At 36.6% G+C, this 14547-nt stretch overlaps 2 protein-coding genes and 1 long non-coding RNA gene across 3 annotated transcripts; 1 reads left to right on the top strand and 2 right to left on the bottom strand.

The window, feature by feature from the left end:
• Positions 1–530: 530 nt before the first annotated feature.
• LOC110418603 (uncharacterized) lies at positions 531–2300 on the bottom strand. Its single transcript, XR_002445407.1, has 3 exons — positions 1927–2300; positions 1226–1379; positions 531–789 (listed from the first exon to the last, which is right to left on the bottom strand). It is a non-coding gene; the product is annotated as an uncharacterized LOC110418603 (long non-coding RNA).
• Positions 2301–8018: 5718 nt separating this feature from the next.
• LOC110417832 (ARM repeat superfamily protein) lies at positions 8019–10165 on the top strand. The gene has a single exon (XM_021430388.2). It carries the CDS (start codon positions 8250–8252, stop codon positions 9900–9902), a length of 1653 nt encoding a protein of 550 aa, XP_021286063.1. The 5' UTR covers positions 8019–8249; the 3' UTR covers positions 9903–10165.
• A 2691-nt stretch (positions 10166–12856) lies between these two features.
• Positions 12857–14090, bottom strand: LOC110418318 (CASP-like protein 1F1). Its single transcript, XM_021431012.2, has 3 exons — positions 13706–14090; positions 13468–13591; positions 12857–13363 (listed from the first exon to the last, which is right to left on the bottom strand). The coding sequence occupies exons 1-3, from the start codon at positions 13903–13905 to the stop codon at positions 13142–13144; spliced, it is 546 nt and encodes a 181-aa protein (XP_021286687.1). The 5' UTR covers positions 13906–14090; the 3' UTR covers positions 12857–13141.
• Between the last annotated feature and the right edge of the window lie 457 nt (positions 14091–14547).

Genomic DNA, 14547 nt, shown 5'->3' with positions numbered 1-14547 from the left:
TTTGTTCTTTGACTTTGTAAGAGATACAAGATCATATATAATCTTTCCTCGTCTCTACTTAATTAAGGTTATCCATTCACCAAATTTTTTTGCATTAAGCATGCCTAACATGCAAACCATACTGTCCCACAATGGCAATATCGACATTTCAATCTCTTTTCACCCTATATGCTTCCAAAGCCAAAACCTACATTTGCCTCCTGCTTAATTGTCCCGCCAAATTAACCTATATATATATATATATATATATATATATATATATATATTAAAAGCGGTAGAACAACAGTTCTATTAAGAGAATAGTTTAGTTGGATGTTTTTTCAGACCCATAAATCACAGTTAACGAAAAGCCATGAACCGTATTCAAATCCTTGCCAAACCAAGAATTTGCTAAGCTTCCGATTAGGAAAATCATCACCTGCTATCCTTTTTCTTTCTTAGCAGATGATAGATCCCATAAAGTTGAACCTAGCACAAAAACAAAGTTGCTCAATAATGGTCGATGGTAACTCATAAATATTGTTAGACGAACATCAAATATTCTGATTAAACCTTAAGTGAAACAAATTTGAAAGGTCTAGTCCCAAGCTCAAGAGCAACTCTACGAAAAAGCAGACGCCCTGCTTTGGAAAACAAATGGGCCCATTCAGTCCCCAAGGTGAAATCTGGTTCTTGCTTCCCTAGGGGGTTGGCAGCGACTGGTTTTGAAGGTGGTGAAGCAACTAGGTAGGCCAACAGAACAACAATGGAGATGACAGAAACCTGAAGCCCATGATTTGTCAATAACCTCTGCACTATGGAAAGAAGAAAGGTGAAGCAGAGGAGGAGGAAGTAAATTTATAGAAAAACTTCCTTTTTACTAGGAAAAATTCTCCATCACAATAAGTTCATTATAAATCTGAAAGTTTATTGTCCTTTCGAGTTTCAATAAATTCAATTGGCCCTTTTTCAACAAGCATTAAACCAATTTAACTTTATTTTATGTAAAACAGGGCAAGAACCTAAGCCACTCATGCAATCATTTTGGTTCAGTGATCCAGCTCATGGTTCTTGTTAAAATAGCATCTAAAACCAATAATGAACAAGACACTTCTACTCCAAAGAACAGGGAAACGCTACCTTGTAGGCCACAGGTCGTTTCGTCAAGGATAAGAAGCATTTAAAGAGGATATCTAATACATGAAGCCTGAAACAACATTTAGAAAATGGCAAGAGCAATCCTTACCTGTGCCTGAAATTTGGGTCACCGTGATTCGACACGATTAGACATATTCAACAGATTAAGTTCCGATAAGAATTTACCAGTTCAAATTTGTCCTCTGGGAATTCAATCAGCAAAGATACATACCCAATGGAAGACTGTGATTTGAATATGCTACCTGCAAAAGACCAGTTACATACTCAAGATATTGAAACTCAATAGATGAAAAATGATTTGAAATAAAGGGAGGGGGATGATCCTTTCTGCCTCCCAATCTCTCTTTCTTAAGCCAGTTTAAAATCGATTTACTTTGGACAATTTAGTTATTACTATGAGTTCGAGTTCATAGACAAGAGACACATAGGCGGGTAAGAGTGCAGCACATCAACAGCTAACAATGTAGTTTAATTACTATTTATACATATTGTTGCTAGGAATGTACCTTAATTAGTAATTTTGCGAATACTTTTTGCCTTCTTTTAGTACAAAATAAGAAACAAAATAAGAAGCTAATAATAATTAACGAAAAGAATCTTAAGCCCTTTTAAGTAATGGACCCCATTATTAAACCCCACAGCAATCCCTCGGTTAAATCATATTATGCAAACAAGAGTCTAATGCAGTGTGAGCAGTAGGCATTATTCTGACACAAGGTTACCATCAATCAGTAATGAGACTGAAATTAAAGACCTCCACTAAAGCCCTTGATAATTAATTTTTCCTACCTATATATCCGTCACCCAATTCACCTCAAAGAACGAATAAATAAGTGCTCTAAGCAGAATTTGAAGCTCAAACTCAGTACTTATTATGCCTGACGGAGCATGGTTCATGCTTTTAGATAACACATATTTGGGAACTTGTAGGAAATTGCATTGATTTTTTTTTATGCATGGAAGAGATGTAGGTCAAGCATGAAAGATAAGAGCCAGTCAGGATAGCCAAAGGAGACTGCCCAGAAACCATTAAAAGGACTCTGATGAGATTTATGAGATTCAGCTTTTCTTTCCTCAAAATCCTTTTTGGATATAGGCAAGTCATCCTTGGCTACCTAACAAGACTCTTAAATCTCCATACAGGACCGCTCTTCCTCCCTCAATTTGCTACTTGGGTGTTGGATATGCACAATTAAGCATTGAGAAAGCTCTATTTATAGCCATTGACAAGTGAAAAGAAATTGGATTCCAATTGCTGCAAAATTAGCTTCCTTGCGCTAAGTCTTTGTATTTCCCCTTATCCTCAGCTTTATTTGTCATCACATCGCAAAATTCAACCACCAAACGTGGACATGACAGAATATGTTCCAATGGATTTAAAGGTCCAACCATATCATAAACGTTCGTTTTGGCTATATCTGTTGTTTTCACTACCGTCCAGCATGATTGAAAATCACCCTTAATTTGAGGTCAAACAGATTACCAGGAAGAAATATTATTAAAAAGAAAGGAACTGGGCAAGGAAGGGAAAAAGCTAAGCCCTCTACCAATGTCCATGGGCCACGTTGGTTAAGCAACTTGCACTGAATCAGTTCATTTGACCTTCCAAGACTTTCAAAGGGTGAAAACGATGTTTAATGATTCTCATGTTTTAGTTGTTCCAGCATGTTTAGGCCCTAAGCTCCAAGTTTTCATTGCCACGTTAGCATTCCCTTACTATTTGAAGAGTAATTTTTTTCCCTCAAGTAAAGAAGAAGGACAAACGCTGCGATTCTGAATTCATTGAAGAAAGTCAGAGTCTGATGGATGTTTGTCTTTGAACAAAAAACCGGGTGGGTTCATAGTCGGCTCTTGACATCCCTTTTTAAAACTTTTTATCAGCCTATAATATTCGCTTAATTCCAATACAAATGACAAATGTCAAAAGCCTTTCAATGTCCATTACCCGAATCAATAAAGCTTTATTAATTTGTTCCAATTTGACTCAAATGCCTGTCAACATCGCATCATTTGACTCTTTCAACTTCTGGCTTTCAAATACTTGGCATAATTTTTAACACTTTCTTCGCATTATTCCAAGCTTCTTGGGTTCAAAAGTACCCCTCAGCTAGACCTATCAATCCTTCACTTGCGTGCGACTTTATACCCTTTGGGTTCTCATATGGAATAACAAGGTATTGTTGTGACTTGAAAAGTGGATTGACGTAACTCTACTTGCCAAGCCAACGAGGAATATTCTTCTTTTTATGTCCTCGTTAATACTGCTTATATTTCTTAAGTTGGGAACAGAGTAGGGCAATCCTACGATCCAGCTAATGTAGGCATGTGAACATTAGAAATACCATTATTAAATAAACTTCAAATGTCGATTGGGTACAGTGCTCGATCACGTTCCTCGGGTGGTAACAGAGGAAATGAATGTATTTCTAGTTAAAATGGTTCCTCAACTAGGCACTTATGAAGTACCATGTCCACATGGCTTCAGTGGAATATTCTTTCACAGACTTTGGAGCAGTATCAAGGTAAATGTGGCTGATACCAGAACAGAAAGGGCCTGAATTAGCCTCTTCCTTTGGGCCACTAAGACTCTGCAACTCTGTTTAGAAAGTTATTTCTAAAGAAGTCTCGTGAACACAGAAAACCAGTGTGCGCTTTTGGGGTTAATCGGCGTACTCATGGTAACGTTATCATTACTCGTGCAGCCTTCCATTATTTGAAGATGAAGGACACAAAAAATAAGAAATATGAGCTGGTCCTCAAACTGGATATGAACAAGGACTTATAATAAAGTAGAATTAGATCTATCAACTCTTGTTTTTATGTATTAAATGTATGGTATAAATATAAGATATTAACATTTATTTAGATAAATATAAAAATAACATAATTTATTAATAAAATATATATATTGTTAAGTTTAATAAATTTACACTATTAATATAATTAAAATAATTAAATTAAAATATAATTTTATTATTTTAATTTATAATAAAAAATTATAAATATCATAATATTTATCAAATATTAGCATTTATATAGATCAATAAACTAGTCTTAATTATGTACTAAACATAATTATCTAATACTTGAACATGACTAAATAAATAGATATTAAACAAGTCATATTAATTCATGATATTTCTAAATTATTATTTTAAATATTTTTATTTATATTAATAAGATTTATCTAATTTGTAAATATATAAAAATTCTAATTACATTGAATATTTTTCGTAAATTCTAATTGTATTGAATGATTTTCTTAACTCTAATAGTATAACATAAAATGCTAATTATCTTTATATATAAACTCTTGCAATTGTAATTCAATTAATTTTTGATAAAAATTAAAAAAAATTGCTATTTTTTTATATTAATTATTATTCAAAAATAAATAAAAAGGAATATACACATATAAGGTGTGAAAATGAATTGGATTTTCACTTTAGGCCTAAGGATGACAAGACGAGCGATTAGGATGATTTGATCTGATTGCTGATATGATGGGAACGAGGAAGGTTTGCACTTTGAGCTCCTGTGGACCCAGACCGGAAGGACGAGGGCTTCTCAAAATGGCCATTTCCTTCCTTAATTTTCCTTTTAAAATTTTTAATAAAAGATAATAGCACCGGATGGGGATGGTATAATTCATCATTGTCTAATCATTGTACCTCTGCACCCATTGCCGACACCGTCTGACTGCCTAAAACAAGCAATGCTACTAGGACGTTTTCCTTCCTTTAAATAATTTAGTGGCCTTTGATATGACAAGAAACCAACTCCCAACTTCTCCCAAATTACGTAGACCGAACCAAAAACTTGGATGATGCATTATTGGGATGTCATTATTGTCATGCGCTTATCCTTACAAGCCAACACTAGCACAATTTAGTTTCTTTAACAGTTCACTTTTTATATATTGTTGATAGAATGAAACGCAAGATAAAAGATGAACTTGGTATTGAAAGATTTTGTTTAATGATAAATGTTTGTATTTTTTTATAAAAAAATTGGTTCTTAATGTTTAGAATAAAAAATTGTACTGAATAAAAAATAAAGTTAAGAATATATATGATTTTTATGCATTATCTCACTTCTTATAATATAAGTATGCTATGTGTAAAGTAAGTAAATATTGCAAATATATTTTTTAATTCTATTATATTTTATTTAATCAAGTATATTATTTTTATATTACACATTATTCACTTTCATTCTTTTTCTTTTTTGAAATTATAAAAACAATAATAGGATATAAATCATTTTTAAATTTATTTAAGTAAAACTTTAAGCATATTGCATTTACCATATAAAAATAGAAGAGTTAATTTTTCTTGGAAGAAAAAAATTTAAAAATCAATTTGAACATTTCTATTATAATTAATTATATATTTTATTTTTTATTATCAAGAAACTAATAGTTAATAGAAACATTTTTTACTAAAAAATTCACATATGATTTTGTCAATTATATGATAATTAAATATTTTAAATATATTCTTTACTCATGTATTTGTCTTTAAATAACGCTTAAGGTCTCACTTTAATGGTATATGAGTAGACTTGTCAAAATGGGCTTGGCCCGTCGGCGTCAGCTTATTTTTTTTAAAATATAGGAGAGCCGGGCTTAAAAATTTTGGGTTGGTACAGGCGTTTATTTTTTTTAAATATAGGACGGGCCGTTTAGGCCGAGGGCTGATTTGGGTTGGTACGGGCCAACCCGGCGGCCGCAGGGGGAATCGGGACTCGCGGGAGCCGGAGGGGGGCGCAGGGCCGCAGGGGGAACGGACTGTGGGAGCCGGAGGAGGGGGCAGGGCTAGCCCGACCCGGCCCATGGGCTAGCAAGGACTGGGCTGGGCTGAACATTTTGTAGCCCATATAAAATATGAGCTGCCCAGACCCGGCTCATATTTTTCAACCCACAAGGGCAAGGGCCGGGATGGACCGACCCGGCCCATATTGATAGGTCTATATATGAGTATATATATTAGTAATATAATAATAGATTTTCCACTTCTCCAACCCTTATCCTGAATAACTGAATTAAAAAAATGCCCTAAATGTTCTCGACCGTGCAGATGTCTAGCAGCTTGACCAAGTCATCATCTTTGTTTTGCTGTATCTCTGCACAGGAAGATGCCCACCAATTTCACGACTTTGCATACAAAAGAAGTCTCCAAGAGTTGATTTGATGAAAATTATTTTCTAAGTTACTACTTAGAAAATCCAAACTGTCAACTCTCCTCTCAACTGCTTTTAAGATGTATCCAGTCACTTCAAAACTTGCTCATTTATGTTTTAATAACCAAGAGTTGTTAACTTAATCACCAAATTATAAATGTCGTTATTGAGCAAAGAAAAAGACTAACACACTAATTAATTATAAATAATTCTTTTTAACATGAAATCAGCATGGACTTTTCAGTTAGGATGAGAATGAGACTGCATCTGTTAAGTTAGATTTGAAATTTTCTATTTGTCCACATTTTAATGAGACACCTGCCTTATTTTGGGTTAAAATAATGGGTTAAAAAATTGCATGAAATTTCCAATCTAGTCAAACTACAAAACCGAAGGAGCAGGGTGGTGTACTTGATACGCACGAATCCAAGCCCATGAACAAATGTTAATGGGCCCCAAAGACAGTTACAACTTGGTCAAGGCCCACCAAGTCAGAAATTAACCATCATTCAAGGTAGATAATGGTTGGTAGGACAATCTGACGATCATAAAGGCGCTGTGACAGAAAAGATGAAGGTTGAGCTGTGACTGAGGATAGGAAAATTCGCTGTCCGACCTGTCAATTACAATAAAATAAAAGAAAGGGCAGATAGGGTATTTACTTGGAAAGGGCTGGATCCCACCGCTTTAAGTCTTTAAATTTCTCTCTCAGACCTCTGATTCTGTCTCTCTGACGGCCCTTTTCGGCTCAATTTCCAATCATCACAGAACCCTCCTCACCCTCCCTTATCTCTCCATTTTATTGTGCCGTGTATTCCACTCTCCAATCCAGCGGCTCTTCCTCTTTTGGCTAGTTCTTTTGGTGGGAAACATAAAATAATGGTTGTTTTTTATTTTTAATTTTGGGTTAGTAACAGCGTTTTTGCTTGAACCTCTTACAAAATACTATCAAACAAAAAGAAAACACTTTTTATCAAATGGAGGGACGGACGTAAATAATAGTAGCAGTGGAATCAAGCAAATGTCACTAATTGCATGTTAAAAGCATTCGAGATAGACAAGTGGGATATAGATTATCACATAGAATAATATCATCTTCTAATAAATAATGTATTAATTAAATATAATCCTAGCAATAGACTTGATGTTTGTCTATTAGGTTGCGAAAAGAAAATGGACGACAATTACTTAGTTCAAAATTTATTAATTTGAAAAAAAAATGAAATTATTTCATGATGAACCCCATTCCAAAAAAAAAAATCGTCATTTAAGGTAAACATTATGCATTTGAAGCAATGATTCAAATTCAAAACCATGGTTTGAACATATGAATTTATTTGCATTAATTTCATGATCCAACCAATCCCCATCCATCTTTAATTCCCTTGTTTAAATTCCTTAATAGAAACGAAAAAAAAAACACTTTAATATCAAGTCAAGTGTTGGGCCTATAAACATTAGGCAATCAAAACATTTAAAATCTTAAACACAATGTCGTCCTTTTAATGTAGAGCCTAGCACAATAATGGAAATAGTATAGGGATATAGTTTTACCGCCGGCGGGAACCGCAGTTAATCCCATTAATAATTATCCAATCCATTCCAAATTCCAATAATGTGCAAGTCAAAAGCCCGTGTTTTTCACGCTTAGGAATTGCGTCTGATACTCAACAACGCCTCCCATTTCTCACGGTATATCTCCTCCAGTACACCTCTGCTCCGTCGCTTCCCAACACTCTTCACACTCTCTCTAGAGTCGTAGACTCTAAACCCTAAAGTCTTATCTTTTTCTCTGCCTTTACATTTTATGCTCTGTTGGTCTCTTTTCCATTTTCTCTCTCTTTCACTGCACAAACTTTCTAATCAGCAGAAAAGATAATCAGGAAAGAAAAATAAAAAGAGAGGAAATATTTGGTCTGAGCAGAGCCGCCATGAAAGTACCAGAAACCGACCCGATTTCTTTTTCGAATCATCTTTTGGCTTCCCTTTCGGAACAAATCCGAAACATCAACAATTTCAAAGGCAAATGGGCTTTGATCAAATCCAAGCTTTCTGGTCTCCAGGCTCAACTCGCTGACTTCTCCGACTGTCCCGCTTCTTCCTCTAACCCTCTCGCCGTCGACCTACTTTATTCCATCACCCAAACCTTGAACGACGCCACCTCGCTTTCCCAGAAATGTCAGCTCGCCGATTTGACTGAGGGAAAACTCAAGACCCAGAGCGACATCGACGCCGTTTTGGCTAAACTAGATCGACACATCAAAGATAGCGAGATTTTGATTCGGAGTGGAGTCCTACAAGACGGCACCGTCTCAACTTCTTCGTCAAAGAAAGAAACAGTACGAGTCGAGTCTAGAAACTTGATTACTCGTTTACAAATCGGAACCACCGAGTCTAAAAACTCGGCCATGGACTTGCTTTTAGGATTACTCCAAGAGGACGACAAAAACGTGATGATAGCCGTGGCGCAGGGGGTGGTTCCCGTGCTCGTGCGCTTACTGGATACGAGCTCTTTAGAAATGAAAGAAAAGACTGTTGCCGCTATCTCGAGGGTGTCAACGGTGGAGTCAAGCAAACACGTGTTGATCGCTGAAGGGCTGTTGCTTTTGAACCATCTGCTTCGCGTTCTTGAATCCGGAAGCGGTTTCGCAAAGGAAAAAGCTTGCATTGCTTTACAAGCTTTAAGTTTTTCAAAAGAAAACGCCAGAGCAATTGGTTCCAGAGGTGGGATTTCGTCTCTCTTAGAGATTTGCCAAGCTGGCACTCCGGGATCTCAAGCTTTTGCAGCCGGGGTTTTGAAAAACTTAGCTTCTGTTGATGAAATTAAAGAGAATTTTATTGAAGAAAACGCGGTGTTTGTTTTAATCGGGCTTGCAGCTTCAGGGACTGCCTTAGCACAAGAAAATTCGATTGGGTGTTTGTGTAATTTGGTTTCTGATGATGAAAATTTGAAGCTTTTGATCGTTAAGGAAGGTGGGATTGAATGTTTGAAGAATTTCTGGGATTCATCTCCAAACCCAAAAAGTCTTGAAGTTGCTGTCGAGTTAGTTAGGCACTTAGCTTCTTGTTCCCCTATAGCAGAAGCTCTGGTTGCTGATGGTTTCGTTGCCCGGCTCGTGGCTGTTTTGAACTGTGGGGTTTTAGGGGTAAGAATTGCGGCTGCTAGATCTGTTTATGAGCTTGGCTTTAACTCGAAATCAAGGAAAGAAATGGGTGAATGTGGTTGTACCGTGGCATTGATTAAAATGATGGACGGCAAGGCTGTTGAAGAAAAAGAAGCTGCTGCAATGGCACTGTCCACGCTTATGTTGTACGCCGGTAACAGAAAGGTTTTTCGAAAAGATGAAAGAGGAATTGTAAATGCGGTGCAGTTGTTGGATCCTTTGATACAGAATTTGGATAAAAAATACCCTGTTTTGATCTTGTCAGAGCTTGTACATTCCAAGAAATGTAGGAAGCAAATGGTTGCCGCTGGTGCTTGTGTGTACTTGCAGAAACTTGTTGAGATGAATGTTGAAGGGGCTAAGAAGCTATTGGAGAGTCTTAGTAGGGGTAAGATTTGGGGTGTTTTCGCCAGACCATAGCAACGGAAGATATCTGCAAAATGAGGGCATTTAACTGTATGTACAATAGTTGTGTTTTTACTTTGATTTCTTGTTTTTTTTCTTTAGTGTTCTTGTTCATAGTGGATGTTGATTTGTTTAGAGTTAGAGTATATCTTTAGTGTAATTGCTGGTGGAGAAAACTTTCTTTTTAGTGTAGAGACATAATCTTGGTTTGGTGACCTATTTAGAGCGGTGTTCAATTTTTATTACCCGAAATTCAATGATTTCGCATTTTGCAGCTCTGTCATGTATGAACTCATGGTTCTGTTTTTACAATTTTCTGGAGTTTTTATTGACTTCACAAAGAGGTTGTTGATGATGACTGAGTCCTAACTGAATTAAGTTATATTACATTGACTCTGCTAGCTGGTTGCTTTCTTTTCTCGCTTAAGTGTTTGATACGCCAATTAACCATATTCGGCCAGTGTAGGATGCTCGGAAATTTCAGTAAGAGTTTGCATCAGGGGAACTAAATTTTGGTTTTTTCATTCCACAAGGCGGAGCTCGTTTCACTGCTAGACATAGGCCTTACAGGAGTGAATTTGCTAATCATTGCAAGCCAATTTCTTTGTCTTACAAAGAGTTTCGTGAAAACTTATACACAGCATTCTATATCTGCCACTCTATTTTGGTCCTATATTTAGGTCCTTTTTTCACCTTAACTTTTAAATCTAAGCATTAGCTACGCACTGATCCATTTTGGGTTATTTCTTTTCCAGTTTCTTGTAAATTTAAGCTTTCTCATAACTCCTCCTTAACCTTAAGTAATAGAAAGAAGATAAGCATAACCATGATTGTGTTGGTAGTCTGGTAATAACGATGATGATTTATGAGTGTGTTTTGTGTGCAAGGATGTGGCTGCATTTGTTCTAAGTTTAGTCTCTGTCCATGTTCTCCAACCACTGCAAACTTCTACTGATCCTTGCCTAAACAGGCAAGCACTTCCTCTTTCCAGCTCTTCTAAACCTTCTGCTCTCAATATTCTGGGGTCCCAGAAGGATCTACTCCATCAGTGTGAATCTTTCTCATTCAATTCCTGTATAAAATTAGCAAAACTATATTACCAGATTCGATTTTGAAAAATAGTTTTGTTTGGTTCTTTGGATGTCTGGCTGATCTTATATCCTTACAATGGTGGGTATAAACCACGTGCATTTGTTCTTGACCATGTGCATTTGTTCTATGTTATGCCTCTTTCGCAATCTTCTGCTGGCTGTTACATTAACAGGTAAGGACCTACCTAAAGTTGTTTGCAAAATTGACTTAAGCCGTATATCGATGGATTCTTGTTGGGTAAAAGGAAAAGGAAGGGGTCGGGTGTGAAACCTGCTTGGTTGAAACCTTCCTGCCTATGGCAAAGGGGCACGGAAATATACAGCTGTGTCTGGAGAACCGTAGAATTTGGTGATCCATTATATTTTATCTGTTTACATAGAGAATCAATCTTTTTTAATATTGAACCTTGTTGTAGAAGGAATACTAAAAATTTATCAATGCCGACTTTAAGGAAAGAAAGAATAAACAATCATTTGGAGGAAAGTAGTAGTATTATGAACAGTGGGAAGAGAATGCACAAGCGTGCTTAGCTGTTCAAACTTAGAGATGAAGGATGGAGCAATTTGGGTTGTCGATATTGTATAGTATTATTGGATTAAAGGCATGTGAAACGGCAAAGAGAGGGACGCCTTTTCCTTCTACGCCATGTGGAAACGCTATAAGAGGATAGGTCAATAATCAATATGGATATGGTAATGGTTGACGGAAAACAAAAAAATGTTGAAGGAAGCTTCTGTGATATTAGCATACCAAGAGGTTCATTGCAAATTGAGACTGAGAAAAAGAGATTTCAAGTCGCAGTTTGTCGCTCTTGTATATGAACACAATACCAAGAGTGTAGCAAAACTATATTACAAGAATAAAAATAGTTACTTATAAGACCCATTGTATTAGAGGAATACTCTCATGTTGGGGATTGGAGAAGGTTACTTTAAATTATTATGTAAACAATTGTATTTGGAATTACCAAAATCAACCCGACTTTTCTTAAATAAGCTAAGAAACCAACTGAGGACTGATTCCTATCCTTTGGTGGCATTTTTTGGACATAAAAAAATTGGGGCCTCTGACTTTGAGCCCTGCCCCAGCCCATGTTCTGTTCCACAAGGCCCAGCCCGCTTCTGAGGAGTACGAAAATCCAAGATGAGTCTGGATCCTGAAAAGTGGGTTTGATGGAATTGACCCAGTCTTGTGCTTAAAAGATCCGGCTCTCCACATTAGTCACCCCTCTCGCACAGCCACACCACCCTCCATGAAGATCAGGGAGATCGATGAGAGAATAAAACAAATAATGGAAGAAGTTACAAATACTTGAGTAGGCAATTTTCAACCATCGTTGTTTAGAAGAAAGGTGTTGTACTTTTTGCCCAAGTTGGTGGTGAAATTAGAAATTTATTTTTCTCTTTATCTTTTAAAATTAAAAAAATAAAATTGAAAATGACAATATTCTCTATTTATTTATATGCATACATATATGTATACGTATAAACGTCGAGAATTTCCCTTTTTAATGTTGGGTAGCAATCTAGGATAAAGGAGAAGAGTTGGGTTAATAATCAATAGCAAAAATTTTCTCAAACTTCTATGATTATCAAGTTATGAAGCATGAATTAAATACTTTATAATGTGTAGAATATCGTAGAAGGGAAAATAAACGGAAATAGTCATCCGGGTGGGAACTGGATGAGAGGCAAACTTTTCGTAGATCATCTTTCCAATTCAATCGCTTGTGGTGAGTAGAGTTACGCATCCAACCTTATCATTTTCCTTATTATTTATGTTAGTCACTAGTTTAGTAGAGTACCAAGTCTAAGCCTGAGATTTCCTAGCTACTCAAACAATGGCCCACATATGGTATTCTTACAAATTATAGGTGCTGTGCCAAAATGGTTTCTAATTCCATATATTCCCCACTCTCTTATTGAGGAATTTAAAGCCATCCATCCATTTACTAAATTTCGAATTTCAATATCAACATGTACCTACCATAGCATCGTTGTATTTGTTACTACAGATGGCAAGGAAAGATACGTAAAACGGAAAGTTTAATTAGTTTCCTTTCCCACCGAAGAGTAAACAAAGTTTGCAAAAATGCGAATTGAGTCATCGCCATGGTCGCCTGTCTCTCATCTCATCCGTCTGTCACCCCAAATTAAGGAGTTCTAAACCTTAATTTGTCTAGACTTGCTAGCGGAGATGATGGTAAGAACCAGCAAGCAAAGGACTGACAGATACGAGAATATCAAGGAAGCGGTCACCTTGTGGCAGAATTTGCCCAAACGGTCGCAGATTTGCAACCAACCAGCATGGATATTACCGAAGCGACCTACGTATCCGATTGCAGTCCCAGCCGCCACACCGGAAAGCGCCAGCGACATCATCAACTGCCACGGCCAAGAACCAGGAATATTAATTAGCAAACATCTTGGTGAACAAAAACATACTGCTGTATATATTATTTTGTGGATTTGTATAAAGCCGACAATACCAAATCGTGCAGGAACAATAAGAAGTAGTTAGCAGGAGTCAGGCCACGGCGGCTGAAGAAGAACACAAACAACAAGGAGAGAACAGTGAACCCACATGCAAGGGCATTTGCAAAGGCGAAGAACCTGAAAAAATGGAGGATTTAGCACTCGGGCAGGTTTCACAAACAACAAAAAAACGAGCTCTAAAATTTTGTAGCATGTATTTTATTTGTTATATTGAGTTTCTCCTTTTCTTACTTGAAAGCAGAAGAATAGCTATATCGAGCATCGAATGGTATGCCAAAAACCATAACTGTTTGCTTGGAAGTGAGCATCACCCATGTGGCAGCCAATGCGGTCGCAATCGCCACAATTCTCAAACAAATTTGTGCTCCGAGGACAAGTTTGTGTGTTTTGAGAGATGGGTTTTCTGGAAACTTGGCTTCAATGTTTTCCATTGCGTTGCAAGGTACAGAACAAAAAACAGAGAAGAAAACAGGGAAGGGAAATGCTAAAGCAAACAGAAGACGTAACTGTTATAGGAAAACGGAAGTGAAGCCAAGGAGGGTATTTATAGAAGAGAGAAAGTGAGGAATCTTTCAATGTGACAACTCACAACTATAATATATTTGATGATCTGCTTAAGTGCCGAAAACGGTGGTGTCTCAACTTTCAATCTAGAACACACATTGTTTTTTTCTAAAAAATTGAAATCAAATAAAATAAATGAAACTGGTTAAATTCTTCGAAATTGGGTACAGAGTTTGGACTGATAGGAGTTGCCACTAATATCGGCCATTAGCTGATTTTGACTTGCAAAATTTTCCTGGAAACAGGCTAAACGTTCGGATAGTGAGTGGACTAGGCTATCAATATCAGATAATAGCAAGAGAAGCCGTAAACATAATGAAAGCTTGTGATTTGGCTCGTATGTAAAATCATTTTGAAACGTTTTTGAGTGATTTCTGGGCCAGCGGACAATGCTGCTGTCCCATCATTTAATAAAAGTAAGCTTCTACAAACAAAGAACTTGTAATACATTTGGCAGTTTTGGCACTCAGCATTGTTCTTTGCTTCATTTCTACCATTTGTTTTATTCA

This window comes from Theobroma umbraticum, unplaced genomic scaffold (genome assembly GCF_002168275.2).
Source record: "Theobroma umbraticum cultivar Fairchild unplaced genomic scaffold, ASM216827v3 scaffold_50.0, whole genome shotgun sequence".
Lineage (NCBI taxonomy): Eukaryota > Viridiplantae > Streptophyta > Magnoliopsida > Malvales > Malvaceae > Theobroma > Theobroma umbraticum.
Note: the sequence above shows the minus strand (reverse complement) of the source record. Positions and strands in the feature narration are given on the sequence as shown.

Excerpts from the sequence above, each read along its gene's own strand:
- LOC110417832 (XM_021430388.2), top strand. The coding sequence starts at position 8,250 with ATGAAAGTACCAGAAACCGACCCGATTTCTTTTTCGAATCATCTTTTG.
- LOC110418318 (XM_021431012.2), bottom strand. The coding sequence starts at position 13,905 with ATGGAAAACATTGAAGCCAAGTTTCCAGAAAACCCATCTCTCAAAACA. Across the intron at positions 13,592-13,705 it reads AGCTATTCTTCTGCTTTCAA|GTTCTTCGCCTTTGCAAATG; the intron begins GTAAGAAAAGGA and ends CCATTTTTTCAG. Across the intron at positions 13,364-13,467 it reads TATTGTTCCTGCACGATTTG|TTGATGATGTCGCTGGCGCT; the intron begins GTATTGTCGGCT and ends TGGCCGTGGCAG.